Source organism: Melanotaenia boesemani, chromosome 10 (assembly GCF_017639745.1).
Source record: "Melanotaenia boesemani isolate fMelBoe1 chromosome 10, fMelBoe1.pri, whole genome shotgun sequence".
Taxonomy (NCBI): domain Eukaryota; kingdom Metazoa; phylum Chordata; class Actinopteri; order Atheriniformes; family Melanotaeniidae; genus Melanotaenia; species Melanotaenia boesemani.
In genome coordinates, this window is record NC_055691.1 from 22,353,655 (window position 1) to 22,370,515 (window position 16,861).

Sequence of the window (16,861 nt, forward strand, 5' to 3'; positions counted from 1 at the left end):
TCGGCAGCCCCTGACTCACGGGCACCGGCCATTCCAAGGCGGTCGGAGCGCAGGGCCCAACAGCGCAGAAGTGACCAGGAGGACCTGGACATGGTGCAAATAAAAATAGTTCTAGAACGGTTTGCACCTTAATTGTTGATCTTTGTGTGTTATATAATAATGATTATATAACACAAAAATATATAACAGTAATAATAAGAATATATATAAAATTTATTATTATTAATATTATTATTATTATTATTATTATTATACATACACAAAATGTATTATATATTAATAACATACATTTAATTTATATAGCGCTTTACAAAAAACGCAATACTAATGCAAAAATGCAAAAAAGACAAACAAAAAAACATGTCATTTATATTAAATTTAGTCTTAAATATAAATAGGGTATATTTCTTGCCAACTAATTGAATCCATCATTCAAAGGGGGGAATCTAATATTTTCGATTAGCACCTGAACGCAACGCTGTTGACACTTGTTGGTCTACGACACGTCTGATTCAATTCGGGCTCTTTTAGCTAGTTTAAAAATCATCCATCGAAATTCCAAGATCTACCTTTGACTTATGTGAATTCAAAATAAGTACTTAAAAGAGTCAAATACAACAAGAATACGTTTTGTTTTCACCGTGTTACTAACATAAACGGAAACGTCTACGGGAACTTCAGCCAATCGGCTGCCGATGCGGCTTCTCCTCCCATCACGTCGCGCTCATGACAATATGGCCGCCTTCCTGTAGCCGTTAGACTGGTTGGTACGTCTGTCACATGTGAGATTAAAGGTTTACCAGTAAAACAATAATGTCGGCCGTGCTTTTCCTGAAAACATCACTGAGTAGACTGCCACCGGGTGCTGCTCGGCAAGTTGTGGGCTGCTGTTATCACACGGAGAAAGGAGTGTACGGATACCGACCAAAGAGGACCGACAGGAAGCAGAAGTTGCAGAGCGACCGTATCGCTGCACTAAATCAAGGTCAGTATGGGGTTAAATTAAAGAACGGGCATCCTAACATTGTCTGATAAGGTGGTGACGAGTCATGGTTGGACTTAAATATCAGATAAATGAAAAATGCACGAAAATTAACTTTTTTATAGACTATTTGTCCTTGGTGAAGTCCCCTGTCTCCCTGGCTCATATTTATTTCAAGATTTACCCGAAGGCCACCTGTTCATGGTACAGAAAGTGTCATTTAGTATGTGACATCAGCTTGTTTTGTGCTCAGATCATGGTCTTGCTCGTCTGGTGGAGGCATACAGAACACATGGACACAAGGCTGCTAAAATTAACCCTTTACTACCCCAGAAGCCTGTTGTTGACACTGTCCCAGAGATAAACCAGCTGACTGGCACCATGACAGGAACACTCAACACCTCAGGTAAGTTCAGCTCTGGGAAATAGAGATGGGATTTATGGCTCTTTGAAGGGAGCCGGATCTTGAGGATCCGTTCCTTCCAAAGAGCCATTCAAAAGACTGGCTCGTTCATTTTTGTTTTGTTTTTTTTTTTTCTTTTAAAGATTGCAGGGTAACTCATATTTATAAAGGGAATAATCAGTGGTAGTGATTATATGGTAAAATTTAAATTAAAACTGGCACACCCCACTAATATAGACTCTGTTGGTGGGAATTATCTTGAAATATTGGTTATTATATTTAAGTTGGCTTGTGTTTCCATGGTTACCGTAGCCCCATATCCCCATACTTAACAAGACTTTGTGGCACAAATAAAACTGAGCTGGCTACAATTAGCTTCCACGCAAAATTGACTGACTTGAAAGATAGGCTTTTCTGGCAAATATTGCACTTTGCCTTACCTTGGCTTTCAACAGAAAAGTGCATCCAAATGCTGCTCCGTTTGCGCATCTTATTGGAGAGTTTTTTTTGTTTTGTTTTGTTTTTTTGTTTTCTTTTTTCCCCCCGAGTTCGGCAATGCTCATTAATTAATCCCCTTTTGTACCGTAGTGTTTACTTCGTTGTTCCCGCATTACCTTTAGCTCCACCCTAGAGCTGCTCTGCGATGCATTCAGGTGAATTGAGCATGTCGGAAATCAGACTTCCATGTCACATTGCGTGGGCAATTTGTATATAAAAATGAACGGATCTCAAACGAACGGCTCACTACTGTGACTCGATTCTTATCGGTCATTTACCAGAGCCGTTCAAAAGAATCGATTCGTTCATGAACGTCACATCTCTACTGGGAAATATTCAGAAAACATGCTCACTGATCATCTCTATTAAAACTAGAAACACTCAGAGTGCAGACCTCCACCAAGCCATTGTAAAAATTGATTGTGGGGCCATCCCCCCATTGGTAAAGAATCCATAAAAATACCTGAATCCAGGTGGTGATCCAGATCACCCCCAAAATCCAATCACTTATTCCTTATTCCATTTCTGAGATTTCCTGAAAATGTAATAAAATTCCTCTAACTTTTTGAGTTATGTTGCTCTCAGACAAACAGACAAACCAACGCAGTTGAATACATGACCTCCGCCATGGCAGAGGTAATAATAATGTTTTCTTATGCATCGTCATGTAACATATAAATGACACAAGACTGCTGAATAGTTATTTCTGTGCCAGTTCGGATAACTTTCCTAGTGCAGGTTAGAGATGTTTCTGGAGAGAAAAACTAAATCTAAAAGCCCAAGTCTCTATTCCATAAGGTATTTGGAGTGTTTTTCCGATGCAAAAGCAAATGCCGTGTTTTGTGGTTTTTAAAGAACATGATCTACCGCCGAGTTATGCATGCACTACGTTTTCACTGAGTTTCATGATATTAAGAGGAGAGGTTAATGTGTAATGTCGAGGCTGATCTAGAAGTAAACGGACAGATAGTATTAACGATACAACTATTTTTCAAAGGAATAATTTCTCCAAACCTGCTTTGGGTTTTATAATGTCTGGAAAATGCAAAAAAGATATGTGTATTTAGGTGATGGTTAATTAAAGGACTACGTGCAGACTCATTAATCAAGATAGTATGAATATGCAACAAACCAAACCCTTACAAGCTACAATGTGCTTGTTTCATGAAGTCTGTAAAAACTAGAGTTCAGTAGGTATCACACTGACAAAAGGAAACTTTGAAGTTGGCGTGCTGCAGATACTGACTTTGGAATATATTTTTTAAAGTGGGAAAAATAGAAATTTCCTTATTGGGGAAAACAAGCAATTAAAGTAATTTTACAACGGCAAAGTTTTTATAATTTAGCTAAATCCATGGCAGTCAGATTTTTTATCACCAGATAATTTAGTTGCACTTTATCCGGAGCCAACAACGGATGAGATGTGTAATGTTGTTTATTGGTGGAATCTCACTAAAGGATGGTCTGTAGTTTTATTCATTTGTGGATTCAGTGTGAAATTTAACCAGATCCAGAGAAAAATCAGCTGCTTGTAAAGCTTAGGAAAAGCTGTAGAAATGTTTATTCTAAGGCCAAACTTCAGAGTGTCATGATTTAAAGTACTGAGTAGAGTCTCAGTCACTGTTTTTTTTGCCAGCCCACAGATGGGTCTGATAAACTCTCTGAGTTATATCCATGTGGACTTTAAACAAATTAACAAAATTTGCTGGTCCCACCTAGCTAAGTAAAGCTTCACCCATTAGTTTACCTATGTGAGTGGGTTTGCTTCTTTAGGTCTGCAGCACTTTGGAAAAACTCAGGCCTCAGTGGAGGAGGTTCGGGCCTACCTGGAAGAAGCCTACTGTGGGCATCTCTCAGTGGAGACCAGCCAGCTAAGCAGTATGGAAGAGAGGGAGTGGTTTGCTGACCACTTTGAGGAGCTCAAGAGAAAGAGCTTTTCTCCACAGGAGAGGAGGCAGCTGGCTAAGATCATGCTGGAGTCACAGGCAGGTCCAAGGAGGATCAGTATAACACCTGCACACAAACTGAGACATCATGTTTCATTTAATAATGTTGCTTATTAACATTTTTCTTTCACATCTTGCAGGAATTTGACCACTTTCTTGCCACTAAGTTTTCTACTGTAAAGCGTTATGGAGGAGAAGGAGCGGAGAGCATGATGGGATTTTTCTATGAGCTCTTCTATCAGTCTGCACACAGTGGAGTTACTGACATTGTCATCGGCATGCCTCACAGAGGCCGACTCAACCTCCTGACAGGCCTGCTGAAGTTCCCACCAGAGGTCAGACAGCTGTACACAACCACATTTAAAGGGACATAAATATTTTTAAGTCGAGATTGTTTATGTCACACCACTATAATCACCAGCACAAATAAACAAAGTCACAGCCTGCAGCTAAAGGCAAATAAAAATAGAGCATCATTCTTTTCCCCAGCTTATGTTCCGTAAGATGCGTGGCCTCAGCGAGTTCCCTGAGATCTCGCCTGCCATTGGGGATGTTCTCTCCCACCTCACCTCCTCTGTGGAGTTGGATTTTGGAGCAGGACACCCTCTTCATGTCACCATGCTGCCCAACCCATCTCACCTTGAGGCCATCAACCCTGTTGCTCAGGGAAAGACCAGAGCCAGGCAGCAGCTCAGGAAAGAAGGAGACTATTCGCCAGAGAATGACGCCCAGCCCGGTGACCAAGTCATCTGTCTGCAGGTACTGGGTCATAACTTGCACACATGTGCAGCCAAACTTTTTATTTTCAAGAAATATTAGTAGAACAAGAAATTAATTTGTTAATACATTCCCACTGTATGTTTAGGATTTAAAGTAAAGAAAGTCTGGAAGTTTGTATCCACACTAACATTCTGATGCAGATTATTTTTTTTTAAATGTCACAAATTACCATTTTGCAATGGCCAGAATAACTGTGGTTTCTTTGCTTCATGCTTGGATATTTAACCTTCATTTAAATATCTGATTTTACATTCACACTGACCATTTACAAAACTATCGATGGGTAAAGTAACACTGATCATCTCGTCCAATGCACTGCTAAGACCCCATGGTGTTGGTATCCAGCTGGATGTGATTTTGACACATTAAATCTACCTAAATATTAATACAGTTGAAGCATACAGCCTGACATTGTCATCCTCCCACACCCAATTTAGGCACACTACCAAAAAAAAACAAAAAAAAACAGACAAGAAATATTTAAAGATCAAAAGAAATGGACCGTGTCTCAATTTTTACAACAATTTCCAATCAGGTTGAGCATCTGAAATATGCACTGGAAAATGTCTTATGCATGGAAAGGTCACTGCCACCAAGCGATAGACACGGGCAGACATCTGCCTCTGATGGGTTTTCATTTCTCAAGTAAAATATTAAGCTGGTGGTGTATTTTTTCAGCCGGTAGGTGTATCATCGAATAGAGGGTTTTTCGCTGACTCGCCCAAAATCTCAATTTAAATTGCGTATGCACATGACGACTCTTGAGGAGTTTCAGTTTTAATTCAATATGCAAAAATGACTAAAACCATGGGAAAACTTCTCAAACCTAAGATTTTTTTTCCTCTTGATACCGGTTTTCAATCAGGTGCCAGTCTGGGATAAGAGCCAGTTCAGAGCTGGTTCAACTTTGGAACATTTTGAAAGCTGACCTCCACAGAGCCCCTTCTTGACATCACTTTAAATGTCCCTCTCGATACATATTTGAAACCTCCCAACACTGTGCTGAATTTCAGAACAGCATGGTGTTGAGGGATACTTTTCATTTACACATATTTTATCTCTTTGTCCCTGCAAACTATGTCTTACTATCACAAGTCTGTCTTGTTTTTATAAACATGGTGGTCACAGCTTTTTAGTTAGTCTGATTGGTCATCGTAATCCTGCCCTCTCATTTTAAAGCAAGTAGTTCTTCACTTTGAACACACCAGATGATCATAACTTCATCAATACTGTTTAATCTTCCAGAGTTTCTGTTATTTTCTTCCCACAGGTGCACGGTGATGGCTCCTTTACTGGCCAGGGGATTGTTACGGAAACCTTGACTCTCTCGAATCTTCCTCACTACAGAGTTGGTGGGAGCATCCATCTTATTGTGAACAACCAAGTGGGTTACACCACTCCATCAGAGAGGGGGAGATCATCTTTGTACTGCAGTGATGTCGGTCAGTGAAACTCTGAAACCGCATCAGTAGCCACTTAATTAAATTACTCCACGTGGAAAAATGAGACATCACTCAAGATTATTGCTCTCGCATAGGTAAGATGGTGAACTGTGCTGTGATCCACGTAAATGGCGATGATGCAGAGGAGGTGCTGCGAGCCACACGGCTGGCTGTGGACTACCAGCGGCAGTTCAGGAAAGACATCATCCTGGATCTGATCTGCTACCGTCAGTGGGGCCACAATGAGCTAGATGAGCCTTTCTTCACCAACCCGGCCATGTACAAGATCATCCGGTCCGTCTAGTTTAGCTTCTTCATCTTTTAATTTGAGATTTGCAGAACAATAAGGATTAAATATAACCCCAAAGTCCTTTTTCATTAAACTTCGCACAAAGTGCAATAATCTGAAAGAGAGAAGTTATATAAATATATGGAGTGTGTCATTGTGGCGTCCTTTCAGGTCCCGTAAGAGCGTCCCGGATTCCTACTCAGACCAGCTGATATTAGAGGGCCTGATGACTGAGGCTGAGCGTGACCAGATCAAATCCAAACACTATGGTATGCTCAACGACAAGCTGTCGAACATGACTGTGTACACTCCTCCACCCACCAACCTTCAAGGCCGCTGGGGGGATCTGATGGAGCCCCAGTCTAGAGTTACCACCTGGGACACGGGCGTCCCCATTCCACTGCTGCAGTTCGTAGGAGCAAAGTCTGTGGACATCCCTGAGGGAATCCAGCTGCACAGTCACCTCGGAAAGACCCACGTGCAGGTAAAGTCACCATTTTTGTAGTTTCTGTCTGATGGTTTCATGTTGTCACTGAAGCAGATAATTTGTGTTTTGCAAACTCAGGCTCGGTTGCAAAAGTTAGAAGAGGGCACCAAGCTCGACTGGTCGACCGCAGAGGCGCTGGCTTTCGGTTCTCTCCTCTCCCAAGGTCTGTGTGCCAGTGTTGGAAAATTACTTCATCATGAGGGTGTAATTGCCACTTAGAAGTTGTTTTCTTAATTTAATGTTATTGATTTCATAGGCTTTAATATTCGAATCAGTGGACAAGATGTTGGAAGAGGCACGTTCAGTCAGCGGCATGCTATGGTCGTGTGCCAAGACACCAACGACATGTACATACCCCTGAACCATATTAGCCCCGAGCAGACAGGTTTCCTAGAGGTAAACCAGAGGAAACCGCCAGCATGAACATAATCTATGAATAAATCAGGCTATATATAAATTGCCACTTCCTCTCATGTACTGCACTATGACGTCTGCGTGTGTGCTCAGGTGTGCAACAGCCCGCTATCTGAAGAAGCCGTGCTCGGATTTGAATACGGCATGAGCATCGCACAGCCGAAACTTCTCCCCATCTGGGAGGCTCAGTTTGGAGATTTCTTCAATGGAGCTCAGATCATCTTTGATACCTTCATCTCTGGAGGTGAGCATCTGACCACTCTGAGATTTTATTACTCACACACGATTACACGAAAACATGAAAAATGTTCCAGTGTTAGCTGTGTAATTGTTGGGTTTGCAGGGGAAGCTAAGTGGCTGCTTCAGTGCGGGATGGTGATCCTGCTGCCTCATGGTTACGATGGTGCTGGACCCGAACACTCGTCCTGCCGCATGGAGCGCTTCCTCCAGGTCTGTGAGACAATGATCCTGCAGTCATGTCAAGTCATGGATATTTTTACAATTATCTGAAGTCTTGCATTACAGAACTCTGTTATGACTGTTGTCCAGTGACAGTCTCCTAGAGAACCATTGAAGTATAACAAAAACTCTGCAACTGACACTTAACTGGCTCTGCAGTCATGCAAACATCTCAAGTTGTCCCCACAAGCAGAATTATTTATCTTCTCTGGCATCGTTCTCATATATCTCCTAATTTCAGGTCCAAATTTTTGCAGTCTTGTAATGCTACACCTAAAAAAACCCTCTTAAGTTTTTTTGTGGTTTAATGTTTTACCTCGGCCAGTGCCAGAGGTTATCTTTCCACCCCTGTCTCTTCATGTTGTTGAAATATGTTACTATTTGGAATAACTTAACAAAATCCCTTTGGGTCCAAAGATCAGATGGGCGGATGAGGCTTTCACTGCACAGAAAGTCAAATTTGTACATGTTCATAATCATAACGCATTTTAAATGCTGTTCTCACAGTCAGAGGTACATTATAATGACCGGTAACTGATTTTCCTGAAAATCCACTCCATTATTTATTTATTTTTTGCTGAGGAAAGTAGGAAGTGGTACACCATGATGCTAACGAGCAACATAAATGGAGCTTTTTAACTTTTGTGGTCATTGCTTATCCAACAGCTGGATGTAGTTGTATTAGAGTAGTTATATGAGTTTCTTATATGTAGTCCACAAGCACAGTGTATGACCAAAGCTGGATAATGCAGTCAGTGTTGGTGCATCCCTTATAGAAATGCTAGTACTTATCAGTTCAAAGCAAGGCTGTGCAACTCACATCTTATGATTTGCAGGTTAAATCAATAGCAAACCAAGAACGATGTTTTTTAATGGGCTGCAGCAGCAGTTACATAATATCAGACTGAAGCTGTGTCTCATTATAGAGATTGCTTTACTCTTTACTCAGCTCTCAATTATCTTTTTACTTAAAAATTCTTATTGTTAATGTATTTAAGCTTCATCAGACACTACATATTTAGATGCTTGGATGAATATCTGATTTTGAGTTGTTACACATATACAAAAGCTAAATTGTGAACAATTGCTGTGTTGTGCTGATTTTGTCTGTCAGATGTGTGACAGTAAAGAAGAGGGCGTGGACAGTGACAGTGTGAACATGGCCCTGGTCAACCCCACCACTCCTGCTCAGTACTTCCACCTGCTGAGGAGACAAATGATCCGAAACTTCCGCAAACCTCTCATCGTGGTCGGACCCAAGATGTTGCTGAGGTTCTCTGTAAGTACTACAGGTATTATGAAGACAAAGCTGTTTTTTTCCATGTAATTCAGTCACACTGGTGGCATAATGGTTGTCATCTCCCAGGGTGCAGTGTCCAGTCTGACTGAACTGGGACCAGGAACATCGTTCAGGCCGGTGTTAGGAGATACTTCTGTCTCAGCAGAAAGGTACAGACCACACAACTAATTTGGAAAACGTTTTGTCTTTTACTTATTTAATGCAAATTTGATTGATAATCGATTGCTGCCATTACAGCTTGTTTAGAGACTTAGTTCATAAACCCTGTGTGTCGGTTTGTATGAATAATTTAAACATCAGGCCTGAGTGAAAGCATTCTTCATCCACACAGCGTCCAGAGAGTGGTGCTGTGCTCGGGGAAGCATTACTATGCTCTACTGAAGCAGAGGGAGACGTCAGCAGCCAACCAGAACACAGCGCTCATCCGTGTGGAGGAGCTGTGTCCATTCCCTCTGGAGGCTCTGCAACAGGAGCTAAAAAAATACCCCAATGCCAAAGGTAGGGTGGTCCCTCTCACCTCGCAGTCCTCCATCTTCACTCTAAGCTTGCTTGTTGTCTTTGTAGGTGCCATCACACTGAAACTGTGTGGCATGTTCAGTTTATTTCCTCTATGTTTTTAATCATTATTAGATTTAAGATTTCTCATTTTATATCATTTTTCCCTTAAAAGTTCTAATTCCATATCTCCAGCAATATATTTTTAAAAATTTTTATAACCTCTACAGCTTATAAGTAGAGGCTACAGTCAGCTTGTTGTCTAATGTCTGTAGCCACTTTGTGTTCATTGTTCCTCTTTAAAGACACACCATTCTTGGTTTTGCATTTTTGGGGAATTTCCCCTTGCTGCATTAGGAAAAACTGTGGTCTCTGACTGATGCACAAAGGAAAGAGCTATTTTAATATATAACTGTATCAAAATGCAGTTTAAGAGATGATGAAAAGAACAATGAGATACATTCAATTAGGATCAAATTAAATAACTCAAAGTAAAATAAACATTTAAAAAATAAGTCTGCAGGATTTTGATATAACTTACATCATATACTGTTCAATTTTGGGGATATTTTGATGAAACTGTGAGGAAGATGAATATAATAATGAATGACTGACCACCAGCACTTTAGCAGATTGTTGAAGCCATTGAGCATCTCATTTTCTGAAAAGGACTGAGGGGACTAAATTTGGCCTCCTCATGTTTTATTTTAATCCTCTTAACGATTCTCTTCGGAGAAATCGGCTAACAAACATCAACATGACACTGGCTTGGTGAAGATACCCAGGTTTTTCAAGGTCTAACTGAACCATTGTGACACTTGTTTTTGTAAATGTTACTCTGTTAAAATCTTATAAATGTCTGGCTTTTGTGTTGGATTCAAAGTCAGTAATGACCTTTCACATGTTCTTACAGCAGTTACTCTTTTAGTATCTTTTGGTGTTTCCAAAAGTAATTTCTCTGCTGCACAATGAAATGCAGACATACCGCTGTCACTCAACTTAACATGTTTGGTATAAAGAAGCAGCCACAAAAGCAGCCTCGAACGTTGAGTCATAACAAGCTGAATGCCCTTCAGCAGATTGCAGGGCCTTCAGTACTCTGCTACATCAGTGTATCTGACAGTATCTCTATTATGAGCTACTGTCATACAGGTTTCTACTCCCTCATCCACCCACTGCAGCTGAATAAGTGTCACTCAAGACTATGACGTGTGGTAGCTTCATTGCAATCTTTTTTTTTTTCCATGAATCTATTTAACATACACATGTATTTTTTTCTGTTCCATTCAGAATTATTCCCTAAATGACCACTAAACCAAAATCCTGTGACTTTCTAAATACTCATCTGTGTTTTCGTAGTTTACACTATGTGCTAACAGCATAGACACTGTACAGGTAAAAATGCAGCAAGTGTCATGACTAGCTGCATTTCATCACTTAGCTGGATGAGGGAGGAGACCTGTCTTTGACACACTTCAAAAAACAATATCCAGAGACTTTTTGTCCTTTGGGAAAAGTGTCCATTTACTGTAGTTCCTGCTGATGTAAAAATGTGAAAAAGTTCTAATAAACCTACAGAAAATCTGCAAGGGTTTCATAAGCGTTTAAAAAAAAAAAACGTGCAGTCACCCTGCTGTCCATGCAAAGCTGGTCTGCCTGACTTACTGCCATCCTTAAAATACTTAATACTGACTAAAAATAATGGCCCCTACATTTAGCTTGTAATAAAAATCCCAAACTCAAATCTGTGCTAAACACAGCTAAAAAGTGGCAGTTCTTATCTACAAATGTCACCTTTAAAAGAGGCTTCTACTTATTCCTTACTGCTAATGTGCTTTTTTTATTTTATTTATTTATTTATTTGCTAAGATAGAAATAAAATTTCTTATGTTTGAAAAACTGCTTACCAGTTGGGTAGCGCAGACTAATAGAAAATCCTGTGGTGTGCACATTTAAACAGCAGATCCTGGAATGAGTCATTTACAGTTTCTGATTGTACACTGTAAGGATAGAATGACTTGATGGTGATTTTGTCTGTACACGAAAGTAAATAACATGATGCATGAATGCTATTACAGATCAAATTAATTGTCACTATTAACATTATTAATTTATCCATCTGCTAGCTTTTACATTGTTTTAGAAAAGCGTATCATAATGTGTAAATGTGAAAAACAAACTTTCATCACTATGAAAGGGAAAGGAAATTAGGTTTAAAGCGTCCATTTCTTAACTTGGAGAGTTTCCCTTTGTTCAGGTGGCAGTGGTTTTGGAAGCAAAAAGGGCTGAACAGGCTTTAAGGGTGGGGTTAAATAACTTCCTGAATGTGTCTATGAGGTGACAGGTAGTGGGTGTGGTGATTTCAGATGAGATGATGGAAGGCAGTTTGTGAATTAATGTCACCTGCTGTTGTACAACCTGAACAGACAACCGGTGGAAATGAGAGGCAGTGACCAAGGCAACTTCTATAAAGGAATGGTCCTGCAGGTGGTGGCCACAGACCATTTCCCTGTCTTCATCCTCTCTGGTTGATTTTTGGTCACATTTGGTTTTACCAGTTTCCTCACCACTAGAGGCAACATGTCTGCAACCCCCAGAAGTTGCTCAGGTAGTGCAACTTATCTAGGGTGGCACATCTATGCACACTGTGGCAAGAAGGTTTGCTATGTGGCCAGATAAAGCATTGAAGCTTTCCAGTAAATTGGTTCAGAAAATGGTTCATTTCTCAAGGCTTCATGTGCACACGAAGCCACCTACTGGCCAACGTGTATAAACCAGGCAGCTTTGACAGAATCCATGACATACTGCATTTTGTGTCAGTAAAGGCCACCGCAGAATCTACTTCCATCATTACAGTGTATGTTCTAGAGAGTATATCATAACTATATTGTATCACATACATGGCATTAAATTAGATCAGTATTAATTTCCATGAGGAAATTGGCAAAAATGAAAAAAAAGTTACCTCTAGGCTTGAATCGCAACCTCTGTATAAACGAGTCAGCATTCCAGTTTTACTGAAGCGATCACCTTTGAGCAAAATTGGACATAGTTATATATTTCACAGGTGTTGTGAACTGATAATTTTATAAAAGTGACCTATTTTATTTGTCCAATTGTTTGGCCAAAATTGTATTGTTGTGTAGTGTCATGCAATATAAAAATGTAGGGCTGCAACTAATGACTATTCTGATGGTCGATTAGTCACCGACTTAAAACGACTAGTCGACCAATCGGATTATGTATCTCATGATTAATAAATGGTTCTTATTTCACCTTCGGCTTTGAAATCTTGCATGTGGTTGTTATGTAAGTCCGACGTGCCTCGTCTTTAAATGTTCGAACATTGCAGACGTACTTCAGTGGTACGTAAGGTCCCCTTTACAAATCTCACATGTATTTAATTTATTTTGTAAGTTTAACGTTGAAGTTATTTCAGACTTTTGACGTTCTCTGCCGCCGTTTTATTCCCTGGTACGCCGCCATATTTTTCCCCTGGCGGACTTTATTGCGAATGTGCAACTCTCAGCAGAGATAAGAAAAGAAGACGATGTCTCACTCTAGGTTTTTTTTTTTTCTTTGCGCATTTGTTTTGATCAACTCTCAGCAGAGATAGGGAAGAAGACAATATCTCACTCTGAAGGTTTTTTTTTTTGTTGTTTTGTTTGCGGACAATAGTCAACGGGTAAATTCGTTGTCGACTATTGTCAACGTCAACTAATCGTTGCAGCCCTATAATAATACTTATAGTAAATAATACTTTGAATGTGATTCTGAATCCAGACCTCTATGAGTTAATGATTTTAAATGAATGTGAAACTGTTTTGCTTCAGAGTTTTAACTGGGAACAACTGTACAGACAGCTGAAGTGAAACCTGAACTTTCAGGCTTTGTTTCAGAGGAAAACCACACGCACAGTCACCTCTAGAACAATGGATTTTATATACCATACCATTATGTTGCCCCTCCCTTCCCCCTCAACAACACCTACTGCCCCCACTAAAAGGTAGATCTTGTTTTCTGTACAGTGCCAAGTTTCAACAGAAGTCCTTTCAGGTTCCCTTTCCTCTAGAACAGGTTTATACTGTTTTTAATTACAAACTAAACAGTCTGATGTTGTTTATCTGATTTAAATGACAACGTGCTATAACTGCTCTATGTGTCACTGTGTCTCTGAGATCTGAACTTTAAAAATATTAAGAGTGCCTCCACTTAATGAAATGGTCTTTATCAAGACATTTAAAAAGTTGAGCTATTTTCTATGTTAAGTGCTTTTTTTTTTAAAGACTGAAGAGACTGCACATAATAGATGATACTGATATATGCAGCACATTAGCTACTCACACACATCCTCAAAGAGACAGGTGGGCATTTTCAATTCAGGTATTATTATGTCATCTTTGCCCATCAGTGAAGCAAGACCAGAACTGAGAAGACATACCAGTCCTGACCTTTGATACAAAACAGCTAAAGAAACTATTCCAGCTGTATTCTCTCAAGAGGAGCTAAAATCATCGCTAAAAACTCCAAGCTACATAAAAACAACTACGGTTTTTTAGTAATAAAAAAAGAAAAAAGAAAGAAATATTAGCACCGAGTCACAATTTATCCATGGAAAAGCAAAGTATAATGAATAAAGAATGATATAAATATGCATACTTATGCAAGTAAGAATTTGTGTTTCAGAACATTATTAAGCAGTCCTTGGAACTATTGAACCCTTCAAAGATCATTTTATATTGCGCAACAAATATTGTGGAGTGTCATAAGGAAAGATTCCGTGTGTGTGTGTGTGTGTGCCAGAATAAGTGTGGGTGTGTATGTGGGGAGTGTGTGTCACATGCAGTTTGTGGAGACTTTGGTGGAGAATCCAGGATAAATGCTCGTCATCTATGATGACAGAAAAAAAAAAAAATCACTGAGACCCCCTGACCGGTTAAGCATATAATCTTTAACTGGTCGTAATGTTTGGATGTACTTTGAGAGCATCCAACTTCTTTTGCAGTTACCTTTTAAAACTTTCCCTCCATGTGGAGGGTGTCAGTGAGGTTTTCTGCACAACTGTCAGGTCAGCAGCCTTCCCCATGATTGTGAATTCTACTGAAATAGACTGAAAAACCATTTAAATGCTCAAGAGTCCTTTGCATTGAACATTGAACCTTTTCGCAATATTCTAATATTCTGAAATTAATTTTGGGGGTTTTCATAAGCTGTAAGACATAATCATCAAAATTATAATAAACAAATGCTCGAAATATCTTATTTTGCATGTAATGAGTTAACATAATACATTAGTTTACTTTTTTAAGTGGAATTACTGAAATAAATTAAGTGTTGTGTAGTACTCTAATTCTTTTGAGTTTCACCTGTATATGAGTCCAGTTTCCAGCTTTGCCAAACTTATAGCGTTTTTATGGTTAAATGGAGACCTGGAGAGGCCTACAAACCACAGGCTGTGTCCAAATGTCCACCCTACTCCCTAACCCCTCGTTCACTACATAGGGCTGCACTATATAGCACGCTGCATTGTGTGCTCATTCTTTTGGCGATTCGGACAGAAAGCGCCCTGGTTTTTCTTGCCACAAACCACGTGACTACCAGCAGTCACCACGGCAACCAAAACGCGCGTCAGGATGTTTTTTCACCTCCTTGCACCATGTTGAGCTTCTGCCCTCAATGCATTGTGGTCTATTTTGACCGGTTTAGTGACCATTGATGCTCACTGTTTTTCAAGATGCTTTGTGGGTAATTTTTTCTCTCTGGACATTCGGACACCCCTACAAAATGCCGTGGCCCCTATATAGGGCACTATGCAGGGAGTAGGGTGCACATTCGGACACAGCCACAGTGTCTCACACTGACTGTTAAACGAAGACAAGGATCAGTGATGGTCAGGGCGTGCTTCAGCAAGGCTGGAATCAGGCTGTGAAGGATGCACTGATAAAGCCACATACAAGATTATCCTAGAAAAGCACTTTCTCATGCTAAGACTCCCCAACTCAGAGGATTACAGCAGGACAATCCTCCAGGCCACAAGTGGAAGTGTGTTCTTGTGCTGCCAGTTGTAATCAGAGTTGTTTTCTCTCTTTCTCTCTTTTTTTTTAAAATTCAATTAGAATTTATTTGGAGCCAAGAGGAGCCTCAGAACATGGGTCCCTGGACTTTCATAGCCCCCAGGTTTGAGAAGCAGCTGGCCTGCAAGGTAAGCAGATTTTAAAGTGCGCCTGTCTCCAGCGCTTCAGGAATTACTTTTATCATGCAAACTGACCATCTCCTCCGTCCTTGTCAGCTCCGGTTAGTGAGTCGACCTGCTCTTCCCGCCCCTGCTGTCGGTATCGGGACCCTTCATCACCAGCAGCAAGAGGCCATCCTCAAAGCTACCTTCTCCTGAGACAAAAACCCGACTGGAAGTCAAACTAACCAGAACACAGGCTTTGGTACTTCACTACATTTTGTGTCTGCTGCACAGAGCCCCACAGGTCAGATACACGGGACATTAAGATGACATGGATGTCATTTAAAAAGTAATTTTACTTGTATTCTGGGAGTTGGAACTGTTTTAATTTTAGTGTTAAGTGTTTTGTTTCTACCATTTCTCTCATACAATCCATATTTTTTTCTGTATTTAATGCAAAAGGCAAATACACTGAGGCCTTACAGATGATGTTTACAGGGACACTGTAGGAGCAACTCATCGCCCCCTGCCCTATTTGTAGTATTGAGAATTGCATGTGTGAAACCTGTACAGGCTAAATCTTTTAAGGAATCAAACCCATTTTGCTGATGTCATGCTGCAAGCATGCAGTGTTGATTTTTATGCTGCTTAGAAAAGAAATTGCCAGTGTTGTTAAAAAATCTCTGAGCATTACCCATGAAATAGTTGTTATCAGTGTGATTATTTATCCCAAGTCTCATAGTTTATTGTAGAAATTTGACCTGAAAAATATATTATTTAAATGTCAAACCACAACTGAAATTCAGAGCAGTGACATTAAAAAGGGATTATGCATGTAGAGCAAATCTGAATATTTTCAAATAAATCTACTTTCGCTGTTGTGTGTTGTTTCTTTAACTCCCAAATTGTGTTTATTTTATATGCTTTAATTCATATATATATGCAGAAATCATCTCACACTATGAAGTCTTTCACCAGAATTTATATTGTGAGATATACCTAGTCATAGACTTGTAACTTGCAACCCTCATATCTGATTTTGTTATTTAAAAGGATCTAAGCACTCTTATAAATGGATGTTTCCCAGTTACTGGAAAAGTGGAGACAACTGGCACTTCTTCAAGGTTCACCTGAAGTTGGTACTTCTTTTGTGTTTCTCCCTGATTAAAAAAAAAGGTGGAAAAAAGCAGT

General features: G+C 39.9%; 1 protein-coding gene across 1 annotated transcript; it reads left to right on the forward strand.

The window, feature by feature from the left end:
• Positions 1-437: 437 nt before the first annotated feature.
• On the forward strand, positions 438-16,419 carry dhtkd1 (dehydrogenase E1 and transketolase domain containing 1). The gene is made up of 17 exons (XM_041997137.1): positions 438-985; positions 1,236-1,388; positions 3,657-3,868; positions 3,970-4,164; positions 4,319-4,588; positions 5,880-6,051; positions 6,147-6,345; positions 6,512-6,824; positions 6,906-6,990; positions 7,084-7,223; positions 7,335-7,485; positions 7,585-7,691; positions 8,815-8,979; positions 9,067-9,149; positions 9,332-9,498; positions 15,612-15,697; positions 15,785-16,419. Exons 1-17 carry the CDS (start codon positions 814-816, stop codon positions 15,884-15,886), a joined length of 2,772 nt encoding a protein of 923 aa, XP_041853071.1. The 5' UTR covers positions 438-813; the 3' UTR covers positions 15,887-16,419.
• The last annotated feature ends 442 nt before the right edge of the window (positions 16,420-16,861 follow it).